At 38.5% G+C, this 18,627-nt stretch overlaps 1 protein-coding gene across 5 annotated transcripts in view; it reads right to left on the bottom strand.

Moving 5' to 3' along the window:
* The window catches only part of TMEM182 (transmembrane protein 182), an 89,436-nt gene that overhangs the window by 48,280 nt on the left and 22,529 nt on the right, over positions 1 to 18,627 (bottom strand). For 2 of the 5 annotated variants that reach the window (XM_030920802.1, XM_030920801.1), the window contains exons 2-3: positions 8,418 to 8,517; positions 6,682 to 6,780 (exon numbers count right to left, since the gene is read on the bottom strand). In XM_030920802.1, coding sequence (XP_030776662.1) covers positions 6,682 to 6,724 — 43 coding nt within the window. In that variant the 5' untranslated portion in view covers positions 6,725 to 6,780; positions 8,418 to 8,517. Of the gene's footprint in view, positions 1 to 3,439; positions 5,334 to 6,681; positions 6,781 to 8,417; positions 8,518 to 8,755; positions 9,094 to 18,627 lie in introns of those variants that run through there. The other 3 variants (XM_030920799.1, XM_030920800.1, XM_010356558.2) reach the window with 3 other exon arrangements.

The raw sequence follows: 18,627 nt of genomic DNA, 5'->3' as shown, positions 1-18,627 counted from the left end.
TACAGAACACAAAATGGCATCCTCTGAAAAAAAGTGATTTTTAAGTACAGCCTTGATGTTGTGCCCTAGAACTTTCAAGCCAACTCTATCCTCAAGAGCTAGGGCATGTGGAAGCCCAGTGAGCCACCCTGGGAGCAGCCCCAAGCCTGCATGCAATGGAGCCTGGGCTGGGGTCCCAGATGAAAGTCAGCTGTTATTCGGGAACTGCAGCCACTCCTGTAATGTGATACTATGTCTGTGGTCATGGCTGTGTGATCCCAAATGTCTGAACGAATACTGGGAAATTAAGTTGATGTTAGGCATTTCCAAATATCTAAGTACTTGACACTTACGGGAAAAGGAGACTGAATTGCATTTTCCATTAAATTTTGTGGTGTGTAGTTTTTTCCAGCTAACTAAAATAGAGTGGAAGTATCTGGAACGATTTGCTGTATTTAGGACAATGTCCAGAATCACCATATACAAACACCCAAAACACTGATAAATAAGACCCAGCTATAACAGAGTAATCGAACTGTAAGCCAGGGTGAGGACTGAGGTGGGGGTTCTCAGTGAGATTAGATACCTACAACAGGTTGATGTGCCTCCTAAATTATTTAAGAATTTACATTTATATAAACTCTAGACTCAAATCTTAATTCTTCCTGGGCTGTTTCAGACTGCCAAAGGTCAGGACATTCACGTTTGTATTTTATTTTGCCTTGTATGGTAAAGCAAGTTGCTGTGTGTGGATGTGGCTGCCTGTATAAGGACTCTGTATCCTCCACCACGCTGTGCTCTGTTGGTGGCTATTCCAAGCCACAGTGTTGGCTGATTGAAAAGGTCTCTGCTTCCTCACTGCTCACTCCCCAAGCATCCCAGCGTGTGGTTTCCACATTCCCATCCTTCTGATACCACCTCTTTGTGAGATCACTGCTGTCTGACCTCTCTTCCTGTGACGAGAAGAAAGGAGGAAGCCTGAGGTAGGGTTTGGCTCTCAGGAGGATCCTCAGGTGACAAAATGTGCAGGAAAATGGAATGGGATCCCTGAGGGAGGAAGGGCATTGTAGAGTAAAGAGGAAAGAGTCCTCAGGTCCTACCTAAGAGAATGGGCAGTGAACCGGGGTGGGATACACAGCAGATGATTTGGAAGCCTTAGGTGGATTTAGGATAGAAGTAGGTACCTGGAACAAGAAGTCTTTAATGGTTGTCGGTAGCTGAGCCCTTGGTGAAGACGGAGCTACTAGGCCCCAAGAACTTTTACATCATTGGCTTATGACCCAATTCCTTCCTGCCTGCTTCTCATGTCCATTCATTCTGCATTTGACATTGAAGACCACTGCCTCCTTCCCAAGAAAATGCACCAGACTGCTCACTGACTTGTTACTTAATGCTTCTTTCTCTCCCTCATGTGTGGGCTTTCTTCTTCCCTTCTTCCCCTAAGAATAATTGATATTTTACTGTCTTCTTTCCTACGATTGTTTTCCTTAAAGATTATATTTGATATCAAAAATCACCTCTGCAATTACTCATCAATATCAACTATGATTAATAATGACTTTCAGGAAAATCAGTTTTGCATATCAAGTTACTTGCTGAATTATTACAAACTGTTACTCCACCATCAACTCAAATTTAATACGTCCAAACCAAAGTAAATCGCCATGCTCTACTTCAAAACATGCCCCCTGTTAACCCTCAGATTTCTGTCCACCTTACCAAATTTTCTTAGTTGAAGGTAATTCGCAGTTTAGTACCAGTTGGCAAGCAATTTTACAGTATGGCACAATAACAATGTCAAAGAAAACTCATTCCTATGTTTTGATTCACTATTCACACTTCTGGAAATATAACCCAAAGAATAAATACAAATTATTAAAAAAGTGCTACACACATAGAATTATTTCTGATGTAGAGGTAGCAACTAACATGTTTAAAATTTGAGAAATCACTAAGTAAATACATGGGGAAATGTGTGCTAACATAAAAATAGAAAAGCAAGATGGGCGTGTATTTATCATGATTAAAACAGAATATAATATGCATATAAAAGGATTAAAAACCCACTAAAACAATACTTATTGTTTGAAGGTACATGTCCACATTACTTTTTACTGTATGTTATTTAAACTGAATTACACCTATTTGAAAAGGAAACTTCTTAGTCATCCTTGATCCCTCCAGCTCTTTTTTGTTTGGCTACCAATTTTACATGGTGAACTCCTCACATATCAATTATATTCTTTATTTCCTTTCCATTTTTATGGTCCCACCTTTGTTCAACCCCTGATGATACTGATTCACTGAATGATTTTGACGTTCATTCACTCCCAGGCTTTCTCCATTTCCCTTCTATGTTGCTAGACAGCCCAAAACAATGTGTACCAACCAGAGGGATACGTGACATTGTTCTGATGAATAAAACATGGGCAGAAACTGACTGTTAAATTCTAGGAGCACTTCCACTTTCCTTAGAATGAAAGAGCATGAAGGTGACTATCCATCTCCAAGGATGGTAGAAGAAACAGTTGACAGAGCCTGGGTTCCTGACAGCATCATTGTGGAAGGTGCTTCTGACCCTCTCGTTCCAGGAGAAAAATAACCTTTTGAGCTACAGTTTGTTTTCTGTTACTTGCAGCCTAATGCATTGCCAACTAACATCTTGCCTTGCGGCCGGGCACGGTGGCTCAAGCCTGTAATCCCAGCACTTTGGGAGGCCGAGACGGGCGGATCACGAGGTCAGGAGATCGAGACCATCCTGGCTAACACGGTGAAACCCCGTCTCTACTAAAAGAATACAAAAAACTAGCAGGGCGAGGTAGCGGGCGCCTGCAGTCCCAGCTACTCGGGAGGCTGAGGCAGGAGAATGGCATAAACCCGGGAGGCAGAGCTTGCAGTGAGCTGAGATCCGGCCACTGCACTCCAGCCTGGGCGGCAGAGCAAGACTCCGTCTCAAAAAAAAAAAAAACTGTGCTACGAATTATCAGATTAAAGACTGGGTTTTATAAAGGAGAGCATGGCCCAGCACAGGCACCAGTAGGGTAGGGGGCAGGTAAGGAAGTCTTCCTTGGGAAACTGAAGTTTGAATTGGCTGGAGGGATAAACGTGCTCTGTTAGAAAAATGAACAGAGGAGGAGGAAGGAAGAGAGGAACAGCGTTTGGGGAAGTGTAGGGCATATACACAGGTCCTGGGGCAAGGGGACAGATACTGAGACGGACGACCTTAAAGAAGGTCAGATAGCTCACCCCTGTAAGTATATATTTGTTCCCACTCATCAAGAAAAGCTGAAACTGTGTTCATTGCATTGTGCTTCAGAAGAAATTAAAAGTATGCAATTGAGTTTATAAACATTTCCACTTGGAAAAATAAAATCAAACTAGTTTATTGCTGAAAACAGTAACTGTAATTTTGCATAAAGTCATTCTAGACATATTTTTAAGCATCTAGTAATTACCAGGAACTATGCTTTGGAGAGCTCGAATACATAATGTAGGAAGTGAGGTAAATAAACAATTGCAGTTAAGCATAATGAGCACTGATAGAGGGGTCATCAAAGGCTATGGGGACACTGAGAAAGCAAAAAATTAATTCACCCTGGGTAGAATTGTCTTGAAAATTCATTTCTGTTCAGTACATCATTGCCAAATGATGCCAAGCAAGTGAACTGTGACTGAATGTAAACATGAAACAAACCAGAAAATCTAGACTCTGACAAGTCTCCAAAGGTAACAGAATTGTTTAATGGACTTAGAAGCACACAAGCCTACCTCAAAAGCAATTCTGTGAATCAGACCACCCTCACTAGGCTTGGACAGTCATTCTAATAACTAGATTTGAGGATAACTGAATTTCAGAATACATATTTGAGATTCTTTTAAATGAAAGAAAACACTGAATTAGACCTCATTATACACACAAGTCAGGTTCGAATATAAAGGTAGAAAGAGCCAATGGAAGTTTAATTTGTTATTTTGTAAAGATATAAATAAAAGACTTATACTTTTTAATAGTATGCACTACAATTAGCCTTTTCATTCATTGCAGTTTATTAGATTATCGATAAAACAAAAGCCAGACTTGGTTCTTTGCACTGGTTCTGCCAATAAGCAGCTGTACGAAGACAGAATCACATGATTTCTCTAATTCCCAGTCTCCTTATTATAAAAGGATAATTTCATTGGTAGTGTCCTATAATTCTAAAATGGTTACCCAGAAAAATCATACACCCACTGTATTATTTTCACGGAATTCAGTGTTGGCTAACTGCAATTGTAAAAGCTCAGGACACTACAAAGCCATTTCACCAACACTTTGCCAGGCCACAATACATCAGAATTTATAAATGATACTTTCAACTTACCAAAGGTGACCTGGCAAGTATCTGATGTTGGGTAATTGTGAAGCTACGTGAAACTCAATAGTGATTCTCAAGCGTAGTGAAGGATATGTAGTCTCATTAACTAGGAAACCATACTGAAAAGTCAGGTACAAAGCTTCCGATGAAATCTATACCTTTCTCTTGGATACAGGAAAGAAACAAACAAAAAAACCCCACAAATTTAACAAATGTAAATCAAATTTCCTTGTACATTATTATGATGATGAATGAAACTTGGGTATAGCATTTCTGTTGTAGAACACATCTTTGCACGTCTCAATCATTTTTACCTAAAGTGATTGACAAAGTTTCTGAAAGTAAATGAGTTCCAGTATGTGTGCCAAAGAGGAATTTGATAATTCAAAAAAAATTGGATTTGGTTTTGTCACCAGATCAAAAAAGTGACACACTAATTAAACGCAGTGCTACATAATAATTCTAAGCGTAATTGCAGTATAATTTTTCTGACACGTATTTACAATCCATCTCCATCATAATTATTACGCACAGATTACGTTACTTTGTTTTTCAAGTTCTCCACTATCTCCCTGAAGCAAAGGCTTTTCAAATATGCGACCATTTTAAAATATACGGTGCCTACAATATATATCTTATCACAGGACCTCATTATATGCATAACAACAATACTAATATTTACGCTAATACCTAATGTTCTGGAAAGCCAACCGTGTACTACTTTTCAGTTCATTTTATAAAAGTAAGAATGTTGGGGAAGGAGCATCATTTTATAACTTGTCTGTAAAACAAAACAGTTTCTCCTATTCTTTCCTATGCCATCCATCTCTTCTCTTACTAGTGACAGGTGGGCTTGTATACTTCTAAGTCCATTCCACATGACACCAAGATTTTGACAAATGTGAGTGAGGTGCCTTCTGTAGCTTTTAATGGGAAGGAGCATCCATACCACACATGTTTTCAAGGAAAGTGGCTCCAGTCCTTCGAACCCAAGGAACCCTGGTGGACAAGCACAGCTGCGGGTCAGCTCACCTCTTTCCCTATCCAGATCTCATACTCTCTTTATAAGTGTCCTATTCATGATGTAATACAAGCAAATGCTACATTCTTTGACAAAACTAAAACGAAATTATAATGTATAGAATTACATGTTTAACAGAAAGATGAAAAATAGTTACATGTAAAGATGTGTTGAGTTCTGTGATGGTTACTGTCATATATCTACTAGGTTGGATTATGATGCCAAGTCGTTGGGTAAAATAATAGCTTAATATTGCTGTAAAGGTATTTTTAGATGCAATTAGCATTTATAATTCCTTGACTTTGAGTAGAGTAGATTACCCCCTACCCCATACTATGAGTGGGCCTCATCCAATCAGCTGAAGATCTAAAGAGAAAAAACAGGTGTCTTAAGGAAGAAGAAAGTCAGCTTCCAGACTGCAGAAGAAAAATTCTACTGGAGTCTCCAGCCTTCAGACTGGAGACTGCAACATCAGCTCTGACCTGAATCTCCAGCCTGCCAATTGCCCTGTAGACTTCAGACTTACCAAGCCTCATAATCACCCTCTCTCACTCTAAGTGTGTGTGTGTATGTGTACATGCATACGTATATACCTACATGTGTGTATATAATATATATTCATGTGTTCTATTGTTTCTCTTTTTTCTGGAGAACCTTGACTAATATTAATTTATTGAGAACATTAAATATAATAGCTATTCTTTTTGAAAAACACTTTTCTGTTGTATATATGACATTGATAGTCTGTATCAACTCTGAGCAAGTTATTACAAATTTCATGTTCTTAATGTGATTTTAAGTTAATGATATCTGTCTGTCTTTCTCCTATGGGATATTACACACACAGACTTCAGTCATTGTGTATGAATATAGTAGCGTAACTATATATTTATATCATATATATGTGTTATATACATATTATATATATTTATCTGTTATATTCTCATGTGTAATGCTTACAAAAAAGTTTTAGAAGTATGATGTATATTACAATATTTTCAACTGTAGGACTCATTTTAGGTCTGTTAAAACCTTAAGAAGCAGTTCTTCTTAATAAATATTACTATCTTCATATGGGAAAACACATTTAAAAATACTTAATAGGCAGCTAGTAAATTACAATGACTTTACTTTTAGATCAAAGTTATGTTCTTTAAAATTATAAATGGCACATTAAAAATAACATTTTTTAATCTAACAAATATCAAAAAAGTTGAAATTACAGGTCTTAAATTGCTTTTTAATTGCTCTCAACAATTTTGATCTGGGCATCCTTCAGAAAGATAAAACCCTTTCAGAGGTAGGCTGAGGACAGAAGGTACTTACTAACTGCAGAGTCATAGGAGGTCGAGTTGTGCTCGCCTCTCATGAAGGGGTATGGAGACAGGTAAGCATGTGTGCAGTTCTTGGATGGTGGCTGATTGGCTAGGAAGGAGAGCAAAAAAATGGCACCTGTTATTGAAAAACTCAGTGATGACTCATCCTTAATGGAACAGAAATACAGAGCACAAGGGTCACACAAGCAAAATAAAACTACTGGCTCCATCAGCAACTTCAGAGAATTGTTGTGAGTAGGGCCTTCTAGGAAACTCGTATGAAGATGCACATGAGACTTGGAAGGTGGATTCATCCAGAACATCTAGCTATATGACATAATTCAATGGAATAAATGCAAATGCCCTTTATATCACCTTGCGATTTAAGGTACCACATTTCATCTATTTTCACATACTCTTCAGTACCTAACAGTGTCTAGCACACAGTAGGGATTAAAACATAATTGTTTTAAAAATCTAATAAACTTAAGTTTAACCTTGATTAGTTCAAATTAATAAAAAAATTTCTTCTATATCCATTTTATTTTAGGGAAGAATGCAAATGATAAGTTATACCATAATTCAAATAAATTTTTAATATTTGAAAACATCACAAGAAGATACTTTTAAGTTGTCTGAAAACTTAAAATTTTTGTATGTATACTTTAAGGTGGACTGAAATATTGAAATATTCTTTCTTTCTCAAAGTGTTTGGCAAAATCTTTCTCTTGCACAGTCTGACTTACTTTCCTTTACCAAAGTCTAAATCATTTCCACTGGCAAGTTGTATGCTTATTCTCCTGCCCCTAAATCCACTGTAAGATAGTCTATCAGGTACTTGCCTCAAAAGGCGGCTTCATCACTACTTTGTTCCTTATATATGCCAACTTACCACCAGCTTGCTTAAGTTTTCAGGGACCTCCTATTTTTATTAAATATTCCATAATCCTGACTATTATGTATATACCATACTTTGATTTTTGATAAGAAGACTAATAATTTCAATTCTCATTAAGCTTTAGGATAATAAACAGCTCTTTCATTGTTGAATACAATGAAATAAGTGCTAGCTATTTTCAATAAATGGATTTTCAAAGATTAATTCAATATAAAAAACACAATTGAAGGAATGCATTATAGTTTTTAAAAGCTACGCTACCTTAAAAAGTGACTTTAAAGTTTCAATGAGAACACAAACATCAAAAGCAAGGCATTTCTCGATAGTGCCAACAAACTTGGTTAAAGCTCAAATAATATAAGCTTTCATCTGCCATTGCTGGTAATTATCATTTTTTAAAAAAAAGATACTGTTAACTTTGAAGCTATGAATATAAAATAATACATCTCTATTTATGGATTTTTACATTTGAGATTTCAAGGGCTGATAGCAAAAACATCTCATTTATTTGCAACATAGTATTCACAGACACTTGAAAAAATGCTATAGACAATACCTTTTCTGTTTGTTCGAGTTAGTGTATTCTAAATAGGAGCAGAGAAACACTGGATAATTCAGTTTTGCCATAAATATTCAGACTCCTGTTTTATGCTAAAAGATAAAATAATTATTCCTATAGCCATGTCTACTTACTGAAAAGGAATCTCTACATGATGAACCTTTTAAAGACATCTAATTGAGATTCTGTAACTCACAATCCAGTCCTCTAAAAGTGACATATACTATGTAAGAAATTGTTCGTTTTTATTTTAAAGACAAGAGGGAAAATAAAGCTAAATTGTACTTACTGTACCAGAACTTCCAAATACTGGAGTCATTCTCTTCCACAATCCCATGAAACCAACACCTCCAGAAGAATCCTTCATGGTGAAAAGTGACGTTCTCTATCTGAACAGAACAAAATGAAGTAACTTGCCATCAGTACAAGAAATATAATCAAAATCATTACAGCCAGGAAATTTTTAAGGACATGTATTTTATCCCAAATAACAAAGCTCCGTAGCTTTCTACATATCTCTTCTATGAAGAAATAAGACACTCCACTACTACTCTCTGATTTCAAGAGCATACATAAGACTATCTTCATAACTACCATGTGCATCACTATTTTGAAGAAGAAACTCACATTCTGTTCACTTGAACATCTCCCCACTTCGGTTGCAAGAAGCCAATAATCCGATCCAAAAGCCACCAAAAAGAGTAACACCCCCAAAGCACCAAAGAGAGCTCCAAAGAAGATAGCGATATTTAGTCTCATTTTCAATTCACTGGTTTCCTTTTAAATAAAATACGAAATTTTAAAATGGTAAGACACCTAGTTTCTCAGAAACAACAGTAAAAAAAAGAATAATATTTTTGAGTCGGCAGAATCTTCTTGAGAAGGCTGTCCTAGCTCATGTTTTGGTGGCTTCTCGCTCACGCCCCGCCGGCAGATTCATATTCCCTTTGCTCTCCCCTGGAGGGACTCCAGCCCAGCAGCTGAGAATTGCTGGCTATTTTAAGATAGTGATTGAGGAGCTGTCTTTCTCCCATGGGGATCAAAAAATAGCTGACCTTCTCCTGACTATAGAGAGAAGCATCAGGAGCTGGCTCAGATGATCATTATTGCTGTTGGGTAATCCACAGAAGTAGAAAGAAGATGGAATGGCTATGAAGTCATTGAAAGCATTGGTCCCAAATCTTAAGTGTCTGAACAAGCTCCTCTTAGTCTAGAATGCCCATTACAATCCCAAAGACACTGAAGACTCTCTTTGAAGATACGTAAATCACGGATACAAAGAACCACTAAGACCGATCTTGAATACAATTGAAGTTGTAATTAACTTAATTCCTTTTGGACTTTTTTTGTGGTAGAAAATACATTTTTGGTCAAATAGTCTAACATAACACAGTACAGTTCAGGTTTATAATCTAAACATTCAGATGTATACTTAAAAGGTCAAGAATGTACCTGGTAAAGTAATTCTTGAAAAAGTATAAAGAAGAGCTTTTATGCAGCATACACTAGTGACAATAAAACAATACTTTCTGCAGCAGTCTCATGAATCTTAAACAAGTTATTCCAAATAATCATCCCCAAAGTGGATTGATGAAAAAAGTCTCAAAAATGTATTATTTCCTGAATTAAGATGAAATAACCCTATCTACTTCTTTTTCCTTCATTTAAAAATCCCTCAAAATATGAATCATACTTAATACTCACACAGACCACCTAATAGCAATGAATCTACACTTTCTTCAAGCCTTGACTCTTTAAAGCTTATTTGTTCGTTTTGTTTTTACTTCTGATATGCCACAGGAGAGTATTTTTCTAAGTATTTGTGGGCATTTAAAATCTTGCACCGTTCCTTTGGTCATTGTTTTTATATTCTCAACAATAATCTGGACCACTTCACCTTCCAAGGGGGCATCTCAACTCTACCAGCTTTCTTCACTCCTTCCTTTTTGTGGCATGGGATAGATCCTTACAATGGATTTTGTGAGAACAAAACGATCCTCAATAAAGATGAAGGGTCCTGTTAGACTGTAGCTATATGCAATCAGAGGTATTCAAAAGCTATGAATAAGGCCGGGCACGGTGGCTCAAGCCTGTAATCCCAGCACTTTGGGAGGCCGAGGCGGGTGGAGGTCAGGAGCCTGGCCAACATGGTGAAACCCCATGTCTACTAAAAATACAAAATATTAGCTAGGCATGGTGGCAGGCCCCTGTAATCCCAGTCAGTAATCGCAGCTACTCAGGAGGCTGAGACAGAAGAAACGGTTGAACCCAGGAGGTTGAGGCTGCAGTGAGCCGAGATCGTGCCATTGCACTCCAGCCTGCGCAACAAGGGCAAAACTCTCAAAAAAAAAAGAAAAAAGAAAAAAAGAATTATAAGCCATATAGAATGTTACACAATCATTAACTACGAGATTAACTATGAGGATTAGATTTAGGTTAAGGGTTCATCTGAGATGATCCCTCATCTAATACTTAAATATTTTTTATAAGACTTCCCACACCATCAAGCTATGACATTTCTAGCCTGTGGCACTTAAGGACATCAGTAACAGCCATAACAGCTCTGCCTGATTTTCTGCCAAAGGCTGCACTCTAGGAGTTTCCAGATATTTATTCTATTCTGTTCTTTGAGATTGGGAAGCATAAGTTTCAATCCTCTGTCTGTGACAGAACTTTCTGATATTTTGAAGACAGCCATCATCTCAGGCCTCATCAATCACAGTCCGCCCCTACCCCTAAATAGAGGTCTAAGCTATATTTTTCTAAGCCAAACACTCTATTCCTTTAAACGCCCTTGAGATTGGTACAACTCCAAACCTCCTCCTCCCTGTTCTGGTTCTTTCCTACAATTTTCAAGTGCTCGATTGAAGTGAGACATAGTAAAAATATTCTGGGCATATTCTAATAGCTTAACACTACTGCCGTTCTTATCTGGATACTGTGCTAAGAGTAGTAATGGCCTCACAACAACGTTCATGCCCTAATCCTAATCTATGAATATGTTATTTTACATGGCAATATCCTGGATTACACAAGTGGTCCCAATCTTATTACAGGAAATCTTACATGAAAACCTGGGAACCTGTCCTAGCCGAGTGTCCAGAGACAGAAACGTGACCACAGCAAAAGGGTCAGACAATTGCTGGTTTGAAGACGGAGGAAGGGGACCAAAAGCCAAGGAATACAGAGAGCATTTGGAATTAGGAAGAGGAAAGAAAATAGATTCTCCCCTTGAGCCTTCAGGAAGGAATGCAGTCCTGTCCACAAATTTGAGCTCAGTGAGATCCCTGTGGAATTTCTGACCTCTGCAACTGTGGGATAGCAAATCTGTGTTGTTTTAAGCCATTAATTTTGGGACAATTTGTTATAGTAGCAATATAAACTTAATACAGATGCTATTCTATAATTAATGCAATATTAGAGCAAATTAAGTTTTCTGCAGGGGAGGGGAATACATCTTCAGGAAGTGCTTATTGTGGACTTTTGAGCATCCAGGCATTTTATCAGATATTGTGGCTACAATATATAGGCCCTGACTTTGAGGAGTTCATGAGCTAGTGGGAAAAAAAAAAAAAAAAGATTTGTTAGAACAAATTTTGTTAGAACAAAGACTTGTTATTTGGAAAGAAGGAGAAATCTGTTGGATAGGAAGATTTTATTTATCTTATTTATATTTCAATGGTTTATGGTTAAAATTCCATGCACTAATACTAAATCTTTAACACACACACAAACACAAAAGTAGATGTTTTTTTAATTAGTAGAAAAGAGTGTAAGACTTTGTTGTTACTATTTATCACAATTTCGGTCTTTGTCAGAGAAAAGGATCATCTTTCTGGACTAGTTTCATCCATGAATAACGTTTTCTCGCCATTTTTGGTTTATCCAAAAATATATAAACATCACCATAAAAATGTTGCTAGAGCATTTACAAGGCAGGGCAGAGCCCAGATAAATGCCATGAAAGACCACTCTCTAGGGGGGTACTGCCTCAGGAACTAGGTTTGTTTATTCAATATATTAAATCTGCCATTAATTTTATTAACTTCAGAATTTCCAACCATTCATATGTGTGCATCTATTGAGAAAAACAGAATACTTTTGCTATCATAACACTGAGCCATTTTAGCTTGATAATTCTCAATGCTTAGCATAGGACTTGGCACATAACAGGCACTGAAATAAAATAGAAATCAATCTGTGTTAGGAGTCTTGGCTGAGATGCAAATACATGACCTCCTGAGCCATCCAACTGGCAATCTACCCCCAAAAGAAACAGTGCTGATCTGGCTCAGCTTGGTCCTTGTTAAGCTCTGGAGAGCCGGATTTTAGCAGGGTGCATGTTTCCTGTACAGATGTTTTCAAACCATCTTTTAACAAATCCTTATTAGACTTCTGCTAACGAAGACACGAAATGGGGCTTACCATCGAGGAGGCAAAACGTGTCTTTCTTCTTCAAAAAAACTGGACATTTGCCTGTCACTTGAAAGTCTCCTAGTTTTCCATGATTCCTAAGGAATTTTAACAGCCGTTCAGTGTTGCTTTCCCAAGGAATCTTAGAAGCCCAAGAAAATGTCCATGCACTAGGAAGGCTGTTAAGCAGCTGTGGTGTCCTTTACAAATTTACAACTTGAGACATAGGTTCTCTCTTCCCTTTCTCTCTCTTTTCTAATAAAAGGCCAGGAAAAGGGGTCTTTCGATGGAAAGGCCTAGCTAAGCCTCAACCTCAACTCCTAATAATCCTATAATAAAACGGCTCCATTGCTAGTCTATGTATCTATTCCTTACGGGAATATTGACTCCATCTTTACATTGATAAGGTTGTCACACTGAGTGATATAGTTTGGATGTGTGTCCCCACCCAAATCTCATGTCAAATTGGAAGAGGAACCTGGTGGGAGGTGATTGGATTATGGGGTTGGATTTCCCCCTCGCTGCTCTCATGATAGTGAGTGAGTTCTCATGAGATCTGATGGTTTAAAAGTATGCAGCGCTTCCCACTTCACTCTCTTTCTCCTGCCAGCTTGTGAAGAAGATGCCTGCTTCCTCTTTGCCTTCCGCCACGATTGTAAGTTTCCTGAGGCTTCCCAGTCATGTTTCCTGTTAAGCCTGCAGAACTGTGAGTCAATTAAACCTTTTCTCTTCAAAAATTACCCAGTCTCTGGCAGTTCAGTTCTTTATAGCAGCATGAGAACAGAATAAAATACTGAGTCATCAGGGCCACAAGAATAAGCATGGTGTCTCAGGATCAATCCTGTAGGAGAAGTTGATTGTCAAAAATGTAAACTGAGGTGCATAATAGTAGCTAACACGCATAAGCCTTTACCAAGTGGCAGGCACCATGACGAGTACTCCAATGCCTTGAATACAGATAAGTCTTTAGTAGGCAGGATATGAAACCATCAGTGTCTCTGTGGGCATCCACTCTCTTGGGCAGGAATTTCATCTTCTGAAGGTCTTCATGGTTGTAGGAGGTAAAGATCTTCTCTGTGACACGAAGAAGGCCAGAGGTAAGCAAAGAGGGATCTCCACGGGGTCCCACAACTAAAGGCAACTCACAATAATTTATAGGTAATGACTATGTTTATTTCCTAAATGTTAAATGTTTGTTTAAGACGTTCAGCCTGTCCTCCCTGTGCTCCCAAGTCTAAATGAGGAGGCAATGTGGCTGAGTGGGGAACTGCAGAGTGATTGTCCAAGAGAAGATGAGTCTGGGGAAAAGAATAGGAACTGCCGGTACCAGGTCTGCTCCCCATGTAGATACTCTACTCTCCCTCCTTGCCAATCTTAAGAATAGGATTGTGGCCAGGCCCAGTGGCTCAATCCTGTAATCCCAGCACTTTGGGAGGCCACGGGTGGATCATGAGGTCGGGAGTTCAGGACCAGCCTGGCCAAGACGGTGAAACTCTATCTCTACTAAAAATACAAAAATTAGCAGGCATGGTGGCAGGCACCTAAAATCCCAGCTACTTAGGAGGCTGAGGCAGAGAACTGCTTGAACCCCGGAGGCGGAGGTTACAGTGAGCTGACATCATGTCTCTGCACTCCAGCCTGGGCTACAGAGTGAGACTCTATCTCAAAAAAAAAAAAAAAAAAAAAGGAAAAAAGAATGAGATTTTGCTTAATTAAGAAGAGCTGGAGTTTCCTTTCATTAACGAGTGATCTTGAGCCAATGGCTCAGCTCTCTTGAGTTTCCATTTGTTTGGTTCTTCTTGAGATGGAGTCTCGCTCTGTTGTGCAGACTGGAGTGCAGTGGCAAGACCTCAGCTCACTGCAACCTCTGCCTCCCGGGTTCAAGTGATTCTCCCACCTCAGCCTCCCAAGTAGCTGACACTACAGGCGCGCACCACCACACGTGGCTAATTTTTTGTGTTTTTAGTAGAGATGGGGCTTCACCATATTGGCCAGACCGGTCTCCAACTCCTGACCTCAAGTGATCCGACCGCCTCAGCCTCCCAAAGTGCTGGGATTACAGGCGTGAGCCACTGCACCCAGCAGGTTTCTGTTTTCTAATATGGAAAATGGGAACACTGCTTCAGAGGATTATTAGGGGTACTTGGTAAGATGACGTGTGTCAAATGAGCTGGTGTTTCTGCATATTAGCCTTCTATCTCACTTTAGCTGCAGATCACATTTCTGACAAAGAAATGAAAAAACAAATAATAAAACAAAATATAACAGCAAAAAACACAATAAAATAAAACTCCCTTTGCTAGCACTGCAAATCTGATTTAAATCTATTTCACCAAACCAGACTAATTTCTCACCAGGTGTTCCAGTGCTCCCACACCAATACATATACATCATCCTTCCTCCTGGAGCACCAGTAGCTCCTCAAATCTTTGCTTGTTCCCCATCTGATTAGAACGCCTTTTTCTTCCATCTACCTGATGACCTCTTCATTAGTTCCTTCAACAAATATTTACCAAGTGCCTACGATGAACTACATGTTCTTTAAGTGTTAACGGCAATGCTCTCCAAGGACACTCACGTAACTCATACAAGTTTTCATATGTATTTAATTACACTCTCCCTTTCCTAGACAGTTTTTAGAATCCACATGTTGTGGAACAAATTGAGTCAATAAATGTTTGTTCAACAATCAAATCAGTTTAATAATGAATGAGCCAATGAGGAGAAGCCCATATACAATTTGCCCTCTTATTCTTAACGACGTTACTGGGGACAGTGGTCCCTACAAACAGCATCCCCTTATGAAGGCCAGAGGGAAATGTCTGAAAGCTAAATACAATCTGAATTTCTACAGAGCACTACAGTTATTTTTCATCATAAAGACACTATAGATCTTGATTCATTTGACAAATACTTGTAATATCAAGCATATATCACTTGCCTGCTCCAATAAATACCATGCTGTGCCCCGGGTGGATACAGGGACTAGAATGTGCTCTCTGGCCTCAGTAAGGTAAGACTCTCATGTAACTGAGAGTGCTTCTCTCTTCACTTTGGTACCTGGTGAGATTAGAGGCTACGTACAAACAGTGATGTGCTAGCTTTCACCCTGCCTTCCTTAATTTCCTTCCTGTGCTCCTCACATTTTTGTATGTGTTTATACACACTGCTTGGAATACTTTTGAGAACAGGGAAAAGACTCAACAATAAAACAAACCAAAAAAGGCAATTTGCAAAATCAGGTAACTGAAGGAATAGCATGCCTGGCCAACAACACTGGTATGGTTCTTCCATGGCCGGGCGCGGTGGCTCAAGCTTGTAATCCCAGCACTTTGGGAGGCCGAGACGGGCGGATCACGAGGTCAGGAGATCGAGACCATCCTGGCTAACACGGTGAAACCCCGTCTCTACTAAAAAACTACAAAAAACTAGCCGGGCGAGGTGGCGGGCGCCTGTAGTCCCAGCTACTCGGGAGGCTGAGGCAGGAGAATGGCGTCAACCCGGGAGGCGGAGCTTGCAGTGAGCTGAGATCTGGCCACTGCACTCCAGCCTGGGCGACAAAGCGAGACTCCGTCTCAAAAAAAAAAAAAAAAAAAAAAGAAAAGCTCTGTGACCTCATTGGTCATCCTTCCCTTTCTTCCCTCTTATGCTGTTTATTTTGGTCATAACTTCATTTGGAGATTCTTTGGCTTCCTGGAAATAATATTTCTTTTAGGGTCTCTAGTCACTTAGAGAAACTGCAGTGAAAATGTTCTAAGTTTGTTTCTTAAATTACAAAATTAAGAAGCAATCTGTTAAAATCTAGAGACAACTAAGATCAATAAAATTCCAAGATATTATGGTAAATTCTACCCTTGGTTTTCACAAGTTAAATAAAACTGGATAAGCAACAGCTGGATGACTATAAGCAACAGAAGGCTTTGCCTGCTTTGATGCAGTATCTTTTTTACTTAGCTTTTTAGTTAACTTGTTTTTATTATCAGTAGGTACACTGAAACTCAGCAGAAATCTCAAGTCACATTTTTAAGTGATCATGAGCAAAAGATTCTTTTTTCTATAGTCAAAATTTCTAATCCTAATGTTACAACATTCTTTATTAGCTCAAAATATCTAATGAAATGATTTAAACATTCCCCAAACAAAATTAATTCTAGTCTACTTTAACACAAGCATGCCATTGCTCAACACCCAACAATGCTGAACCAGTGTTTAAACAAATGCAGAAATCAAACTCCCATAGCTTCTACACACTGCGAATCCATGTTCTAGAAAATTGGAATGGTTTACCAAAGACAGTTCTGACATCTTTTCTGGAGATTTTAAGGTAGATTCTTTTTCATGGGATAGTATGTTATAGGTCTACAATACCTCATCTGCCACCCTAATATCCAAAAGTCTCTGAAAACCCAAAGCTTTTGGCAAAGCAGATCTGACCAACATGAGGCCATATAGAGTGGATTCTCATATATTTTATGGCATAAATATGAATGTGTTTGATTTATTTCAAGGTTCCCCAGGTCCCACGAGTGGGTGTTAGGTAATGCACAGTATATGTTGTGTTACTTTTCTAAAATCCTCAAAATCCTGAGTTCTAAACACACCTGGCCCAAAGGATTACACATAAGGGATTGTGGCCCATCATCCTAGACACAGGACAGTAAACTGAGAGACGACTCGAAGAACAATTGCTTCCCTATGATCATTATTGAAACAGATTTTTACTGCCTATGAGCAGCAAAAATGTGATTTTTTTTTCTGTGATTCTAATGACCCTTTACTCTTAGTTTTATATTATAGTTCGTGATTCTTGTGTGACATCCTCTCCACTACCTCCCTTACCCATCGATATAAAACACGGTCATTTTGTAAGCATTTTGAGGGATTATTCACAGGTTTTCTAGTCTAGTTTCATAGTACAAGAACAACAAATAAACTATACGGGGCAATAAGTGGTTCAGTTTTGTTTAGTGTTGCATCTCTTACACCTAGCACAATGCTGTAAGGTAGGTAGGTGCTCAGTAAAAACGTAGCTATTCATCTTACTGAGCTTAATTAAATTGGTTTGAACACTGCCACCTGCTGGCCATAGGCACAATTTGCATTCCACGGTACATTACGGTCAGTTGTTGGGAATTTTTATCTATCAAAAATGCAGAACTGGCTGAGCATGGTGGCTTATGTCTGTAATCCAAGCACTTTGGGAGGCTGTAGAAGGAGGATCTTTTGAGTCCAGGAGTTCTAGACCAGCCTGGGCAACACAACAAGACCCCATCTCAAGTATTTTAAAAAATAAAGATAAATATAGAACGACTTAGTTTCATATTATTTGATGCTGAATCACCTTAACTAAGATGGTTTCATCTAAGCATCTAGACCCCAATGAACAGTTTACACTGAACATGACTACAGCAAGATCCATAAGCTCATTCACTTCATTAATTTCGTAGTTTATGCTCATTTAAATTGAGAGTTACCCATACAAGTAATTCACACCAAGGGAGGTATATGACAAAAATACCCTTCCCTCTGCAAAAGGTTTGCTACCTAGCTCCAGGCTGTATCTCAAAGAATTCTATTGCTGCATTTAAGTATAGTAACTCTTGGAAGGGGGGGACGGGAAGCTTAAAACGCATTTGTTAAAATCCTGCTTTCAAATGCAGTAAGTACACAGTAAAACATTTCATCAACAAAACAGAAGACCAAACAGTGAAATCATTTAATACAGAATTTGGGGGATTTCAGAAATCAAAATGATGTGACTCACAGGGTTTAGATTTATTTCACAAACAAATTACATTTTCAACTATTGTAATTTCAATTTAATTCCCTCATTCATTTGTTTAGTGTTAAAATAATTCTTTCTAAGGCTGCATATTACACTTCATAAGCTAGAAGCTGTGTGAATGAAAAGGTTCTCCTCTTCTGTCCTTCAGTTATAAAAGTGCTCTGCACATTTCTTATGTGGAATGACTTGAGTCTTAATTTAGAGAAAGAAATTCTGATTTATCCTTGTCTCTGGGGTATGTTACTAGTTCCTTCTTTATCAGGAAACATGGAATGGACTTGTTAACTCCTTTCCAACTGAC

Source organism: Rhinopithecus roxellana, chromosome 17 (assembly GCF_007565055.1).
Source record: "Rhinopithecus roxellana isolate Shanxi Qingling chromosome 17, ASM756505v1, whole genome shotgun sequence".
NCBI lineage: Eukaryota > Metazoa > Chordata > Mammalia > Primates > Cercopithecidae > Rhinopithecus > Rhinopithecus roxellana.
The sequence above is the reverse complement of the archived record's forward strand: the minus strand, read 5'-3'. Positions and strand labels throughout refer to the sequence as shown.